General features: G+C 43.2%; 1 protein-coding gene across 1 annotated transcript in view; it reads left to right on the plus strand.

Annotated features, from left to right (window-relative positions):
* Positions 1–17,066, plus strand: part of LOC144784828 (collagen alpha-4(VI) chain-like) — a 509,156-nt gene that overhangs the window by 292,679 nt on the left and 199,411 nt on the right. The window contains exons 10-13 of the mRNA XM_078663887.1: positions 806–1,381; positions 2,946–3,521; positions 13,316–13,662; positions 16,125–16,203. Of these exons, the coding sequence (XP_078520013.1) occupies positions 806–1,381; positions 2,946–3,521; positions 13,316–13,662; positions 16,125–16,203 (1,578 nt within the window). The remainder of the gene's footprint in view (positions 1–805; positions 1,382–2,945; positions 3,522–13,315; positions 13,663–16,124; positions 16,204–17,066) is intronic.

The raw sequence follows: 17,066 nt of genomic DNA on the forward strand, positions 1-17,066 counted from the left end.
GCAAAGGGCAGGAATGCACCGTACTTAACAATATACTGCACATTCCTGTCATTTTCCAGCGATGGCACACAATGTGCTTCCCAGCACCAACGCAGGGCCCCTTGCAGCATGGCGCTGTAAGCAGGATTCTTTTTGTGCAGGAAGGCACACATTCTGGCACAAAAAAGAATCCCCTGAGGCATTTCCTCTTTCTATGTGTATTGCAGAATGAGGAAGTAACAAGAAGAAAAAATATATTTCTCCTTGTTACCCCTCACCTGGGGGAGGTGTATCATTTTGATGCATTCCCTGTCTACCACTTATGGTAAAACTGGGACTGCACCAAAGTCCATAGGTGGGAACACCCACGATTCACCAATGGAACGCTTCCCTGGGGCAGAGTAACGCGAGGTAGGAATTTGAACTGCCTGGTGCTACTCCAGATGTATCAAGCCATGCAGGGCCACGCTAGGTGGCCTTGCATTGCTTGGTAAGTCTGACTTTAGTGTTGAGCTGCCCTTGCGCCCCCTTGCGTGGCACAAGGGCGATGCAACACTATGATATATTTGGCCCTCTGAATGCTTTTGGGAGGTAATATTTTTGAGTGGCTCTCATTTGAATGGAATTGACATATATTTGCAAAAGAGAATCTTGACAAAATTGTTATGAAATTTGCATTCAGTGGCAGGCGTATATCTGAGATGCTCGCGGGCATTTTCTGCAGAGGACATCTGGCAGCTGGATTACAAACTAACTTGCCTTAATTGTTGGAAAACGTACTTAGGGTTGGTAACAAGCATTTACATGTTTCTTTCTCTCCTCCTAGCATGTAAAAGGACTGAGATAGCAGACATCATGTTCTTGGTGGACGGATCAGCAAGCATAACCACCAGCCAGTTCACATTAATGCAACGCTTCATGGAGTCTTTGGTAAACGACTCCGTGGTTGGAAAGGACCAGGTCCAGTTTGGGGCTGTTGTCTACAGCACAGACCCACATGAGCAATTCTTTCTGAACACCTACTCCACCAAGACAGACGTCCGTAAAGCAATCTTCAACATGAAGCGCATAAAGGGGTTCACTTACACAGCAACGGCTCTGAACTACACCCACGAGAGATTTGCGGTCAAATATGGCGGCCGCCCAACGGTGACCAAGATCCTAGTTCTAATTACAGATGGTGAAACCACCAAGTATGACAGACCCAACCTTGAGCCTGCAGCCAAGGCTTTAAAGAATGATGGCATCGTGGTTTTCGCTGTTGGTGTGGGCGATGCTAAGGCAGAAGAACTCCAGCTGATTGCTGGGGCACCAGATCGGTGGTTTATGGTAACAAATTACACAGGATTGGAGCAGCTACATGACAATATCACCCACATTGTATGCAATAACTCCAAACCAGGTAAGAGCAATTCTTAAAAGTTAAAAATGTTAGAGCCCATTTTTTCCCCCCATGGCGGAGAGATTGGGGTTGCCATTTGTGAGCAAAAAGTAGCATTTTAAAGATCCCAGAGTGGTATAAAAATGTACATAAACAGCAGTATGATACAATTTACTGTGGCACATAGGGAGATAATGGTGTGCTAGAATCTCAGGATGTCTTGTTACCACTCGGATACCGAGATAAAGTCTCATGTTTGAGATCAGAGCAGTTTATGATGAGCAATTTTTTTAGCAAATCATTTTCTCTATAATTTGAGTAAAATGTCATATTTAAGCTTTAGGTGCATTTTCACATTCATTTTAATTGTCTATCGTAGAGCATTCTTCATATTCCGATGAGTCATTCAACTGTTTTGCATTTTCATTTGACAATTTGACCAAACCCTAAGCACACTGGAATTTCACTATTTACATTTAGGCTGCAGAGGATAAGCATTTTTGTGAATAGTACGCACAATAGTAAGTTTTGTACTTCTACAAATTAGTGATATCTGCAACTAAACTACTTTTAGAGAGGAACTCTGATCTTGGTAGTCAACTTATCAAGGCACAAGTATGGCTTATGCAAAAATGGGAATATTTCGCTAAAAATTGTATTCAATAATGTAACCTTTATATTGTGGTGGTGCTGGCCTAGGACTACAACCATGTGTTTCCACCTCTTCCTATGAATATGAGTATATTCCTTGGCTTAGCTAGCCACATCTAGCCAGGGATCCAGCTCTGCTGTTGACAATATCCCTCTGTGCATTAGATAGTAGATATGAAATCCAGATGACTCATGTAAAAGACCTCCCTGGCAAGTCCGCGAAGTGTTCGTTATCCCTCATTCTGAGATTCAAAATTCTAAAAAGCTGCTCTAATTGTTCTCATGGAAAACACTGCATCTGGTGGTATTGGTTTTTACTGCACAAGGAATTATTTCAATTACGCCCATGCATTATAAGGAATAAAATACCCTGTTGCACGTCACCTTGGAGTTCCATGATCCTATTATGAAACTCCTCAGTGACTTGCAATATCCCTATAAAGCCAGCAAGACGGGTAGGTTATACTACATATAATATATTGCACTTGTCAGGCTTTGTAAGAACACTGATGCATTTCGGTGTGACCAGTTTCATAGGGATCAGAGCCACTACCCCATTGTTAATTAGTTAAAATGCACCATCTGAACATTGCCATCCCACTCATTAGCAAAAGTGTGCAGATTTGACCTATTCGTCTGTATTAGTGATTTGAGAATTATGTTTCTGATAGTTTTCATTTTTAACAAATGTTTATAAATGGCTGTTCCATATGTGTTCTTCTTTAGGGTAAAAATATGTAATCTGTATCTTTTTATGGTAAAATATTTGTTGATTTGTTGTTTTCTAGTGTGAATCTAGGACATGAACATTTCAAATGGTAACATTTTCAAAAACAAATAAATAAACAATTGTGTCAATTGTGTAAAATATGGAATATTTTAAACCCCCGCAAAAAAAATTCTGACAAACATTTTCTTTGTACTTTCTTTCTAGCTTGTGCACAAGAGCAGGTCGATGTTGTTTTCTTAGTTGACGGCTCAGCAAGTATCACACTTAGTAATTTCACCACCATGAAACGCTTCATGAAGGACATTGTGTCAAGCTTCACCATTGCAGAGAACAAAGTGCGTATCGGGGTGGCACAGTACAGCAAAGAACCTAAGAAAGAGTTCTACCTAGATGAGCTTTATTCCAGCAGCGATATTGACAAGCGCATTGACGACATCAAGCAGCTGAAAAGCACAACTTTCACTGGAAAGGGTCTGAAGTTCGTCAGGCGGTTTTTTGACCCGGACAATGGTAGCCGCAGGAACCAAGGGGTGCCACAGTACCTAGTGGTCATCACAGATGGAAACTCAAATGACACGGTGGAAGAGGAAGCCGCCACTTTAAGAAGACTGGGAGTAAATATTTTCACAATTGGTATTGGACTCCTAAACTCATTTGAGCTTATCCAAATCGCTGGCACCCCTAAGAACGTGTACACAGTGGAGAGTTTTGGCGTGCTCGATACCATCACAAGGCGCATTGTATCTCAGATCTGCGAGCCAGCAGATCCCCCATCTCAAGGTAAGCTTTCTCATTTGATTTAAGAAAATCTCCATTTCCAAATTTATCAAAGAGTCTACATAAGGTAAATCTTAATAAAAACATTATTTCAATATGTGAAACCTGAAGATAATACACACGGTGAGGTCCTCAGGGCTGGACAGGCCTTTGATTCCACCACGCATTTCCCCGGTGGACCAGAAAACATTTAGGCCAGTTTTGAAAGCCGAGGATCGCTCCTCACTTTCCCCAGCTCCCTCAAGGTTAATAGCAGCTGGTCAAGGGAGAGTCCGAAGAGAGGGAATGTGAAGAATGGAAGAAAGCAATCAGAGAGGGAGAAGATAGAGAAGGAAAGTAAATGGATAAGAAGGAAGAAAGACTAGTTTAAGACTTTTTTCCAGTCCTGCTAAAGACTTCACACTGTTTTTTTCATATTCGGAAGGGAGATCTAGTATGTGAGGTAGGTGTAGCTATGTGACAGACCAGACTGATTGGTTTTGCAAATGCGTGTTGGAATTTTCTGCAGAGGTCATGCACCTGCAAAGCATTGGGTCATTCTTTTTTTAATTTTAAACCAGTAGAGTTTAGTTCAAGTCCTGCAAGGCAATATCTTTTTTTGTGTTTTTAACATTACAATGTGCTGTTTAAAATATGGCTTTCTTTCTTTCTTTCTTAAGGGCACATTACATATTTAAAAGCACAGAGGAAAGTCTGTCCTTTAGGTCACGAGCACAGTAGAAAAATGAAACAGGGTGTCTTCTGCATACCAATTTTTATTAATAATATTTATATACTGTGCTCCTTTACCCATTAGCTTCTTTGACTCAGGATCCTTCAGCCATTGGCTTGCGATATTATCAATCATATATTGGTGCCGCCCACACCAATATTTTAGTATCATCATCATTCCGTTGGATGTTTCATTGTATCCTTCCACCTCAATTGGGACATAAATATTTTATATCATCATCCTTTTTATTACATTCACAGGTTCATGTCATAGTTGCATTGCTAAAAGAAAGCAAGTCTTTTTACTGAAAGAGGCATTTTTTTATGATCAGGACCAGGGGACAGCTTTAATTGTTGCACTAGCCCTATGTTTTCCAAACAAAATCATACAGTTACTGTCATGCAACCTTCCTAATCAAAAATTGAGGTGTCTTCCACATATGCCTCCGCCCACAAAAGCATACATTGGGGCGCAATAGGCCATTTCAATTCACCCATCAGCTCATCTTTCTATGAGTGGGAGCATTTTACATATGCATATCCGGCAACAAAAACTACTTTATGGCTGGGCTGGTGGGCCAGTGTCGGCTTTTAATTGTTTTAATTTTAGTTTTGCAACAACTGATTTTTTTTCACTATTTTGTAGTCATATGCATGCCACTCTAGACAGCGGCATTTCACTTTTCATTATTTTAATGTCTATTACTTATACTTGCAAAAAAAAATAATAGAGCACCAGAGGCTGCCAATGCCCACCCTTTAATGCTTGTTATACCTTTTGTCAGAAATTAAATGCACTCCTGATCTAAACCAGTTAGAGCAGCACTAAGAAGTCCAGCCAAGAATGCCTAGGTGGTAGCAGAGGATTAAACATGACTTTCCCTGCATTAAACACTAAAATTGTGTTACTTAATAAAGCATACCACTAGACAGCAGCAGAACCACAGCAATATTTGCAGTCAGTACAATATTTAGTTTTACATTTAAGAGGTGTATATGGTGTTTTTTCAGAACAACTTCAAATCTCATTTTTTAGAAGGCTGCAAGCTAGTTTATAAATAGAATTTAAGATGTTCGTATTATAACACTTAAGTTATTCATGATCTTGTACCGCACCTCAAGGAAGTGACATACATTCACAGATTAGCAAGAGAGAGACTGCTGCTTAAAAAAACATTGGCAAGGCCAACAGCTCAGAGTTTAATGTTTGGATTCTTGGAAACACTGACAGGCCCATGAATGCGGGGCCCATTAGATTTGTAAATGTTTGTTCAAGAAAAATTTACACATGTAGATTTACTCATATGTACACTCACCCACTAAAAACAGGGAGTGAAATTTACAAGTGTAAACTTACTAAGAGTAACATTTCACTCATGGGCGGAGATGTCCACCAGCTCTTCCTCTGGTTAGGTATAGTGAAAATAATAAACTTCATACATTTTTAAAGAAAAAACATTTTAGGTAGTAACCTTGCTTGCTTGGAAATCTCTCCATAGAAAAGATAGGGCACGTGCAGGTGAAGATTTACACTGATATGTTTGTGAATTGCATTTTGTAGTAAGTGGTACCACTTTCATACTACTTTGCACACTACACAAGGCAGTTTGTGAATCGGCCCTAAATTTTCAAACTAGCCTCCTGCAGATTTTAGACAAGTAACCAACTGAGAGAATCAGAATAAATGGTGCCTCTCTCCTACCTAAACCCAATGACAGGTGGTGAACTCAGCCCTAGAGACAGTTGAAACTGAAAGTGAAACAGATAAGCGTCCTCACCTGTTCCAACCCAGACAAATAGATGTCGGCCCTGGGTCCAGTTACATATACAACATTTCTAAGTTCATATTTTAGGCTCCAGCGGTGGCATAGCAAGACATTGTGCCGCCTGTGGCGATTCCTGGGTATGCTGCCCGTGGCGGCCGCATGTATGAGCGGGGTGGGGGGTGCTGGTGATTCCTGCAACGGCCAGCCTGCAATAACGGCTGCAGGTTAAAGCGGGGGGAAGCCTCTGCCCCCATAACTCGTGTCACCAGGGGTGGACAACCCCCCACCCCTTGCTTCGCCTTAGTCAGTCAGGCCCATATCTCACAAAAAAGTTACTCTCTTTTTCAACGGCCCACACACAGATGGATAATTCTATGTGATGTTCTCTAGCTTTGTAAATAAGGGCACACGCCCTCCTAGTTCGCCCTTTGAGAAATCTGAAAATCATTCCGGTTGGCATAATCTCCAGTACCTCCCAAATTTCACGTTGCGTGAAACATGCAAGAGATTTTCTCCTTGACTGTTTCCCTTGCCAGTGTTTTCTATGAATTTTTGTGCAGGGGATCTCCTCACAGAGAAAAGCTATTTAAAACATTTGTAATTGTTTGTGAAGTGTGCATATTTTTCACGCAGCTTACCCTTAAAAATGTCATTTTGTATGAACATAATCCAGTGGTTCCCACACTTTTTCAACCCACGGCTCCCTTGGCTTATTGGCCATTGCCGTGGCTCTCTATTATGCCAAAAAATTTTGCGGGTGGATGGCCTCAGGAGTACTTACACTTTTGTCCATGAAAATAATTGGGATAAAGTTGGTTCATGTACCCCGTGACATGCCTAACAGTCATGGGGTACTCCTGTAGTTTCGAATGGGATGGAACACCTAATTCAGTTGGGACATTTATCACACACAATAAATGTCAATTCTTTTATAAGAAGAAAAATGACTAAATTTACTTTAGGAAGATGTACTTCATAACTTCAGGAAGCCAAAAATGCGCCACAGGTCACCACAAACATTGTGTGGGTGTTGGAAGAAATGACGCCACATAAATGAGGTAACATTGAATTCAAGCATTTAAACAGGTCGGGACGCCAAACTGAATATGCCTTCTAAAACAATCAGCTCCATCAACTGTCCGTTCCAGCCATCTACAGCCTCCCAACACTCCAGAATAAAGAACAGGAGAACACGCTCTCAATAACACAAGTAAGCATAAGTAAGCACCACTTACAAATAACAATCACGGTTAATAAATAATATGCTTACCTATAATATTGTTGTAGAGCCTTTGAGGCAACTTCTTAGGAAAGGTGTGTCTTTCGTTTGGGTAAAGGAACACGATGTAGCTTTTGAGAAAGTCAAAGTATTCAGTTATGCGCTCTTAATAAAGAGTGCTCAGCTGCCATCTGGTGAACAAAGAGGTTTCATGCTTTTACCAAATAACTCACATTTCTGTGATGTTACCGGCAATTTATGGCTTGAAATCGAAATTCTGTCAACTTTGGAGCGCAGCGCCCCTGGCTAGTCTGGAGGGCGCACCAAGGAGCCGCGGCGCACAGATTGGGAACCACTGACATATACGGTTGTGTGATGACATAACGCATGACTTTACCACACATGCACTTTCCACGGATGAATTTTCCACTCATGCTTTTACCATGCATTTGCCTTCACCACACATGCCTTTACCACGCATGGTTAGTATATATAATATAATATAATTTAATATAATATAATACCCATATATATTACCCGGTGGCAATCGCCACTGGGTAGTGTTAATTAGGTCAACATTTTCATAGGAAATGCCTTTTTGTTTTGCTTATACATTTTTTTCACTCTTTGATGAATCTACACAAAACTCTCCAAACAAGTGCTTTTTTTGCCTAGTTTGTGCATGGAAAGTTTTGGGGTGGTCCGTCAAGCGGAAGCCAAGAAAAAAGGGGGTCCCAAAACACAAAATCCCCATAGACTTTCGTCAGAACCGTTTTTGCAATGACTACTGAATGGAATGACATCAAATGTGTCATGACCCTAGATCTTGGTTCGGAGATTGTGCTTTTTTATGATTTGAGGTCAATCCATTCAGTAGTTTTAGAGAAATTAAAGTTTTAAAGTATATATATATTTGGAACAACTGGGTCCGAAGAACTCCTGCGAGAGTCTCACGAGAGCGCCAGTTCAAAAATGGAGCGTTCTGATTGGCACAGGGAGCTTTTTTCCCTTGAACCATCTCGCTCCTGAAATGGCCGTGAGAGGCAAGGGGTTGGCTGACTGTAGGAAGTTGGACGCAGGGTCTGGCTAGAAGCCAGGCCCTGCAGTTAACCCCAAGCAACGCATGGCAAAAGACCATGTGCAGCATGGGATTGGCTGCCTGGGGTGGGGAGGTTGGCTACCTCCAGGTGGGTCGGCCACAGGACCTGGCCACTGGCCAGACCTTGAGGCCAACCGCCTGCTGAAAGCCACAGGCCATACCTTGTGGCCAACCCCAGCCGAAAGCTGTGCGCAGTGTGGGGTTGTCTGCCTGTGGGCGGTTGGCTTTACGCATGGTGATAAAATATTACTTTATGTTGAAAAGTTCAGTATTAAAAGAAATTCACCAGTTACTGTTAGCAGAGCTAACTATAACTTGCACCCCGCCATGCACTGCTGATGACCTCACATATTACATCACTCATGACATGTTCTGTGACATCATTTATGTTTGGTTTATCATTTCACCCCCTAGGTAGATCGTCCATTGAAATACATGAGGAGCTGTTTTATATCTGTAAAATGCGCACAACCACCACAGTGTTTGTTACATTTACTTTTTTAATATTTATATGCATTCCATAGAGAAAGCAATCCTTTTTACCACTTTACCCGGTATTTGCAAAGCCAATAGGGCGAGTTTAAATATGAAAAACATCTTTTGTTCATGTAACGCATGTAAACAACGTTTGTGAGTTCCTGTGCATACTCACTCACACGTTGACATATGCTTTGGTAACACAGCTTCCGTTTCCATCCTAAAAAAGATATTTAAAAATCCACTAGATGGCAGCATTGCATAAGCAGTAAACTACTAGGTTCTCAATGTGTAGGGCAAGTAAGCTCTGCATAAAACTTTAAATAGGAGAAGGAAGAATACTGGCAAACATTTTCAGATCTTACCACGCATCTTCGTGTTTTTTATACATAATTAGAAAACACAAGGAAAAAAAAGCTTTTTTTTATGGTGGCTACAAAGGCCCCGAGCTGGCCACGTTCCGGGCGCAGCTACTCTCATCAAGGGGCAATCTGTACAGGAAAAGGATGGCATGGGGGCAATAAACAGGAGGTAAAGTGGACCTCGCTTCAGTGCAAGAGACTGGCCTGATATATTTATTTATTTATTTTATTTATTCAACTTGTTAAGCGCAACTGTCACCTTGCAGGTATCCTGGCGCTGAGCGGCTGAAGAGTAGGGTTGAGTTGGGCCGGGGGTGCTGTCTAGAACAGCCAGGTTTTAACACGTCTTCTAAACGAGAGAAGTTCTCTAATTTGTCTAATTTCCCAGGGAAGTTTATTCCACAATCTGACTGCTGCCACTCCATAGCATCCACCTCCTGACCTGACTTTCTCAAAGCTTGGCACCTTCACCAGTCTGGCCGAGGACGAACGAAACAGTCTTGATGGAGTGTACCAGTCAAACTTTTTTCGCAGGCTCAGTGGTCCGCCCCCATGAAGGGCTTTAAAAACCAGACAGAGCGATTTAAAGAGTTATTACACAGGCAATAGGACATAATTCACTTGTAATATGGTGGCCTGGATATCTGTTCCACCAAACTGTATCCCAGGCCCTTAGTTGGCACCTGGTGTAACTGAAAGAATTGATCCAAGGTGCCCACCACCTCCCTGAAGCCCGCCTGGACATCTGTCAGTGTGCTCTTGGGCATAACTCTCTCCTGGAGACGGATGGCATCAAGGCGCCTTTGCTTGCAGTATAGTGTTGAGTCCAAGAGAGACCGTCCAAGAGCTGGCGTAATTAAAGGGGAAATGGGTTATGGTTTGCATTAGGTTTGGTTTTAGGGCAGGAGCTAGGCTTAGCCTTCTGGTTAGAGCAATGGTTTGTATTAGGTTAGGGTTCGGTGGGGTTATGGTTTTCATTAGGTTTGAGGCTGTGGTAGGAGATAGGAGAGGCAGGCTTCACCTTATGGTTAGCGTAAAGGGTTGTATTTTGTTCAGGGTACGGGGTAGGGTTATACTTTGGACTGGGATGGGGGTTAGGGTAGAAGCTAGGCTTAACCTTTTAGTTAGAGTAAATGGTCCTGTTAAGGTTAGGGTACAGGGTTATGGTTTGGAATAGGGTTAGAGTAGGACAGGCGGGCAACTAAAGCCAAATTTCGGGGGGGCTAAAAATATTTCGGGGGGGCTAATTCTTCCAACCACGGACAGAGTGGCTGTAAGAAGGGGTCAACACACAACAAAAGCCTAATTTGCAAGTAAATGGTCTTTTAAAGATCTGTTAAGTACTTGGGTGCGGCTGCAATGAGATGCTCGCCAGCCCGGGCTGACACAGATGACGGGGGGGGGTGAAGCCCCGTGAGCCCAATGGGTGTTGCGCGCCTGGAGTAGGAGGTAAGCTTAGCCTGATAGTGTTAGGTTGAGATATAGCACTAGGGTTATGGTTTGGGGTTCGTATAGGAGGTAGGTTTAGCATTAGGTTTAGGGTTAGGGTAAGGAATAATGTTAGGGTTGGTCCAAGAGGTAGGGTTATGGCTTGGATTAGGTTCATGTTCTAGGGTAGAGAGAGACTTAACTTTAGAGTTTGGCTTCGGGTCGGATTCATGGTTACCCTAACAAGGCTCTGTTCTACCCTCTTTCTGGCACAATCAGTGCAGCCTCGAGCTGCTTACAACTGTTTGTTCTGACTGTGCTTAGAAACTTGGACGGAAAACCCAATGAGATGGCATTAGCCTGTGGATTTTGTAGAACTGTGAAATAGCGGGCCTATATATCCATTCAGGCATTAATGGCTTGTGCACAGGGCCGGACTGGTCATAGCAGGCATTGGGCGTTTTCTCGGGCGGCTGGAAGGGTGAGGCCAGTTTTGCAGCAGCAGAAGCCATTTTTATTACTGGGTGCCAGTTTTGCAGCGGTGTTGCTATTTCAGCCCCCAGTGACAAAAGCAGCAAGGTGGGCTGGTCCGTCAACATTGTAGGGCTGCTTTGGGTTCCCAGTCCGGCCATGCTTGCGCCATACTGTCAAAGCATACTGACTCTTTGCTTCACCAGGCAGACTTATTCTCTGCAAACCTGGTCAGATTTTCTCCCATTCTGCAATAATGAACGGTGGCTCCATTGGAAAGTACCAGTCAAGTATATTTATGTTTATGTCTGTCTATGTGGGGATATTTATAGAGCGCACTGTTACTCCAAGGAGTGTCCTGGCGCTAAAAGCTGAAGGGTAGCAGCGAGTAGATGGGTTACAGGCATAAATAGAGCCAAGTTTTCATTTTGTTTCCGAAACAGAGGTGTAGATTCAATGTTTTTCAGGTGGAGGGGCATTTTGTTCCAGAGGGAAGGTCCAAGGCAGGAAAGAGCTTTTCCCCCTGATCTAGACTTTTTAATACGGGGGATGTTGGCAGGCAGCAGGTTGGAGGAACCGAGATTTCTTTTTGGGGCATAAAATAAGATCATGCGTTTGAGATACCCTGGTCCTGACCCATATAGGGCTTTCTGGGTAACTCACATGTTGTAGGTCCCTCTCGGTTGTTTATGGGCTACATACTGTGAAAGGGGGGGGGGGAGTGGAAAAGGGCAAAGGAAGGCAGCCTCTTAGGGTGCCACTGGCAGTGAGGCTTCATATTGGTCCTTTTAGATGCAGGATTTGCCCAGCTGTTGTAGATGAGAGAAGGCCAGGTCGAAAGACTTCTAGAGAGGCACACATCTTAGCCTGACTTGGAAAGGAAGGAGGAAAGGGATTTTTGAGTAGTATCTAGACTTACCATAGTTCAAGGAAGCTTTTAAACTGAAACATCAACTATGGGTGTACAATGATTTGGAAAAAAAAAACATATTCAAGAGGGAACATGAGTCTCATGGGGCATTGTGTATCTGTTAAGTATAAGTCTTGCAGTTTCTTTACCGTGTGAGGGTGTTAGAGGCCGGCGAGCTACTGAAAGTTCGAGCCTGAAGCCTGCCTCTGTCTCAGCTCGAGTTCCTGTTGGAACCTCAAGCCGGTTGTATGACGTCACAACACATGCTTTTACCCAGCATGCCGTTACAATGCAATTTTTTCCCTGAATTGTTGTTGGGGGTCCGCTGGAGTTTGGAATAGTATAATTTACTATTCCAACTCCAGTCTGTGCAACAGTAGTGAGGGTGTTGGAGTTAAATCCAACATTGTATACCCCCTACTGCAAGCCATTTTCATTGTAGTGGCATGCAGGGTAAAAGCATGCGTTGTAATGCATGCGTTGTAATGGTTGTTTCCCCCTCAAGCCCATAACGAGCTGATCATTTTTGTGGCTCCTGCCTGCCGTCCTCTACCCAGGATGTGGCATTATGATCGGAGCTGCTGACTGTGAAATTGGAGAATTAGGTTTGAGCCTCAGCGTCAGCTCAACAACCTGTGATTCTGGGCAAATAACTTAATTTCCCTAATCTTATAAACAGTGCATGTGACCCTGTGTAATGAAAATGGTGCTCATGAAAAGAGCTCCAATATCTTTGGGGCGATATTTAACAACTGCGGAAAAATACACTAAAAGGTCAAAATAAAGCCTTCACATAAGGAAAGACAAATAGATAACCTTTTACTGACTGATATGTACATAGTGAAACCAGAAAATCTGGATAAATTGTGGCTTCCCCGCTTAAAATGTGTGACCTTAGAAAAATATTTATTTCACCAAAACAATTTTTTCTTTATTATAGGGTATGAAAGCACTTTCAAACATGAGGTCACTCTACCAGTTGTACAAAATTATCCCTTTTAATAAGTACTTCTCAGTGCAGGGCTAAAATGTGCCCTATTAACTTCAAAGCTTCCACGCGCTAAAGGAATACACTTTTTGATTTTTGAAGAGACCATCATATTTTACATGATGTTTGTTGTATGATTTACATTGCCAATAATTTCAGGGCTCGGCTCATGCATAGGCACCAAGATCAGGGCCAGACCCTTGGCTCGGCTCTCCCGGTTAATTTATCGGCTCGCCTACCTCTAGAGGGCTTTCAGCAGCCATTTCTTTAAAACACTATTGCTGATGAAGTCTACATACAACCTAGCCGAAACCCCCCTGATTATGTGATGTCTGTTTTACCCTTTCTCTCCATCCACTCATGCAGATTGCAACATTGACGTCACCATTGGAGTTGACTTTTCTAGGCGGGCCACGCCTGCGTCCGCCCTGCGCATGCAACAGAAGCTGCAGCTCTACCTCCCTGGAATCATGCAGCGCATCTCCATCCTGAGCAACATCAGCTGCTCGGCAGGCTCTCCCATCGCCATCCGCTTCAAGTACATCATAGCAGGGGCAGGAGGAAGTGCCTTGTTTGATTCAGACTTCGAGAAATACAACGAGGAGATCCTGCGCAAATTCTTGGCTGCGCATTCTTCAGTGGACACCTACCTGAATGAAGAGTTCCTGACGTCCATTTGGAAGAAAATCAGCACTGGGCCTGTAAACAACAAGGTGAGCATCAATTTACCATGAACACTGCAGAAGAAGTAGCTCCCTCTCAATACACATTCTCCTGGGAAACATCCTTTACGACACAACTTTTTCCACGCAGTGCCTTTACAACGCAGGTTTTTCAATGCAAGTAATTACAACGAATTGCACTGGGGGGCGCTCTAGGATAGGTAATAGTTTAATTTACTATCCAACACCTTCCCTACTATCCACGGGGACTGGAGTTGGAATAGTAAATTAAACTATTCACTATCCAGCACCCCGAACGCAAGTCGTTGTAACGACTTGTGTTGAAAAACCTGCGTTGTAAAGGCATGCGTAGTAAAAGCATGCGTTGTAACAACGTACATCCCATTCTCCTTCTTGAAGTAGATGGTTTTATTCAAACACACAAATTAAACAAATCTTTGATGCGTAAACATTTACTTACACCCTCAACCATCCAACGTCTTGTGCCCAGTTTCATTGTTTTCGACCTCACTGAGCATTGAGACCAATTAGCACTCACAAAGGGTAGAAGAAGTTACCCCCTGGGTTGCCCTTTTTCAAAATTCATTTTTTTAGCATTTTAATATCACACCTAGACCTCATAGGCTCTTTACAAAGAAAGCTTCTAAAGTGAAAGGGTTACATGATGGAGGAAGAGTGGGCATCATAATGGTCAACACATGTACTGAACCTTCTAGACAGAGCATTTGATGGAAGTCAATAATAAGCTTCAAAGATAAGTAAACACTGTTTGAAAGGTGGGCCTTTGGGTGCTTCTGGAAAATGGTGATTGCTGTAAAGGTTCTGAGGACTGGAGGAAAAGAGTTACTAGTGGAGGGGGTGCCCTGCATAAAGACTGTCTCTGAGAAGTTAAGGTTCTAACCTTGGGGTTTTCAAGTATGAGAGAATTGTGACTTTTATAGAGCTCTTTGACCAAACAGAACTATTATGTTATCTGTGGGCTTTTCTCAAATGTACCCCATACATATGAAATAGAAAGTTTTGTGTCTGGGAAATCACTGATTATTGGTTAACATCTTAAAGAGTGATTCCCCCCAAAAACAACCCTAATAAACTGGAAAGCCATGCACAACTGGCAGGTCCCCTGCTACCCACTGGCCTCAGTGGACAAATTCATCCCCTATTTGCTTTCTGTATTTTCAAGTTCTTGCCTGGTCCCTCAGCAGCAAATAGAAGTTTTTCACTGAACCAAGAAAGGAATAAGGTGTCAACCATGTGATGTCATCAGAAGATAAAAGGTTATGTGATGTCAGTTCTGCTGTGACTGGCATTTTGGTGAATTGATTTTGGTGCCACTGGGCTTTAAAAAGCCATTTGAAAACCCACTAGTCTTCCTCCAGGCGAGTTGCATCTTGGTGGTAGACCATCCAAATTATGTTATCTCAATACAGAAGAGCCAAAGAGCAGCAAATACATCTCTTGGCATCTGCTGCACTGGGCCCTCTATATTATGCATTTCCACCTCCCCTTTTTATGTTTGACCAATATAGGTACACCGCTGTTCAATGGGTTCACAAGTGGTCTGTAGGTCTTAGGGGTCTATGTCTACGAATGGCCCCACTCTGCCAGAAGATGTTGTTATCTGGCTCATAAGCACAGTCGGGCCGGACTGGGAACCGAAACCGGCCCTGGCAAACTGCTCGGCCCGCCCCCCCTGAGGGTGAGGAGGGGGGTGCGGTGGAGAAGCTTGCTACGACCGATTCCTTTACAGGGGGCAGATATTGCTGGCCCCTGGTAACAAAAATGGCCACCCAGGGCCTAAGACATGCCCGACCCTGGAGGCCGACCAGGGAAACGCCCAGTGCCCGCAACATCCAGTCCGGCCCTGAGCACAGTCACTGGCCCAAAGAGATACATTTACTGGCCAACACCAAAGAGGGTTTCCATTAAATCTAAACTCCGACTGATCGAAGACTGCATTCTCAATTCCCTCGACTTCCATGATTTAGGCATATTTCCCATTCTTATCTGGCATTCCGTCTGTCTCAGTGCCTATCTGTTCTTTGACATGTTTCATGCCCAGACCGCATCCCCACTAAATTTGAATCCATTGTCTAATTTGCTTAGTTCCATTTTATGGGGGAGACATCCGCTACAGCGCGGTCTTTACACCGCGATACGTTTACAACGTGGCCATTACAACGCAAGTCGTTATAACGACTTGCGCTGGATGGCGCCATACACTAAGGAACAGTATGATTTACTATTCCAACACCTTCCCTACTGTTACGTAGGCTGGAGTTGAAATAGTAAATCATACTATTCCTAAGTCCAGCGCCCTCCAGCGCAAGTGGTTGTAATGACTTGCGTTGTAGTGACTGAGTTGTAAACGTATCGCAATGTAAAGACCACGATGTAACCTCATACATTCATTGTATGAGGATCTCTTGGGTGGAGTCTTTGTTGCAGTGATTTCATTGTGTGTGTCTTACAGGTTGTATATTGTTCCACAGGTTCTCCTAGTATTCACAGATGGCATTGATGATTCTCCGGAGACGATCAGAGAGACTGTTGAATCCCTCCGCAAGCAAGGTATGTGCTTTGAGGCATTGAAGAAGAACCTCAACATGTGTTATTCCATGCAGTTGAGGAACATGTCTTGTCGAGCAGGCATATGGGCCTAAGGTACATTAGTCCTATGTCTACTTCTATGGAATTAAGTGTGAATCACACACTGGAAGGTTTGTAGATATTTCCATACCTCTTGCAAATATGCCAGCCATATTTGCTTGTGGTATAGACAATTCTAAGTGCCTTTTCAGAGTGGGAATGGGAAGCATTTAATGATGGTGACTGAGAAGGCATTTCTCCGAGAACAAAAAAGTGAATGGGTGCAAAAGAACCTGTGTCATATTTATGCATGCAGAAGTTCCCACATGGTGGAATATTCGCTTATGTACATTTCATGCATTGGGATATTCTGAGAAAACTACTCCGGGGGACGGGGGCGTCTACCGTCAGTCCAAAAGGGCCAAATCCATGACAAAATGTCAGGATTCTAATGAAGTAAATAAGACCCACTCAGGCTAACTGCATGTAAATGTATGCTTTGTGAATATCCTGAAATATGACATGAATTCAACACCAGTGTATCTATGTTAGGCACTGATGCCATAGCCCATGTACACAGGCATGCACAGCAATCCTGCGATAGCCCATGTACATGGTCATGCAGAGCAATCCTATCTTGTTACAAGTAACAGGAAACAAAAAGGTGATGGGTAGAATGCTTGAATTCATCTTAGCCACTGGTGCTGCATCTCAGTCCATCTTTTTTACAATCAGTGCCACTTGAAACAGGAGCCAGCTGTATGCAAATCAGCCCTGACTTTTCTCCAATAGGAACAGAGACGTTTTAAGGCAAGGGCAAAGTGGGCTCTGGCCCAGGGCCCCAG

The sequence above is a fragment of the Lissotriton helveticus genome, chromosome 10 (genome assembly GCF_964261635.1).
Source record: "Lissotriton helveticus chromosome 10, aLisHel1.1, whole genome shotgun sequence".
NCBI classification, from domain to species: domain Eukaryota; kingdom Metazoa; phylum Chordata; class Amphibia; order Caudata; family Salamandridae; genus Lissotriton; species Lissotriton helveticus.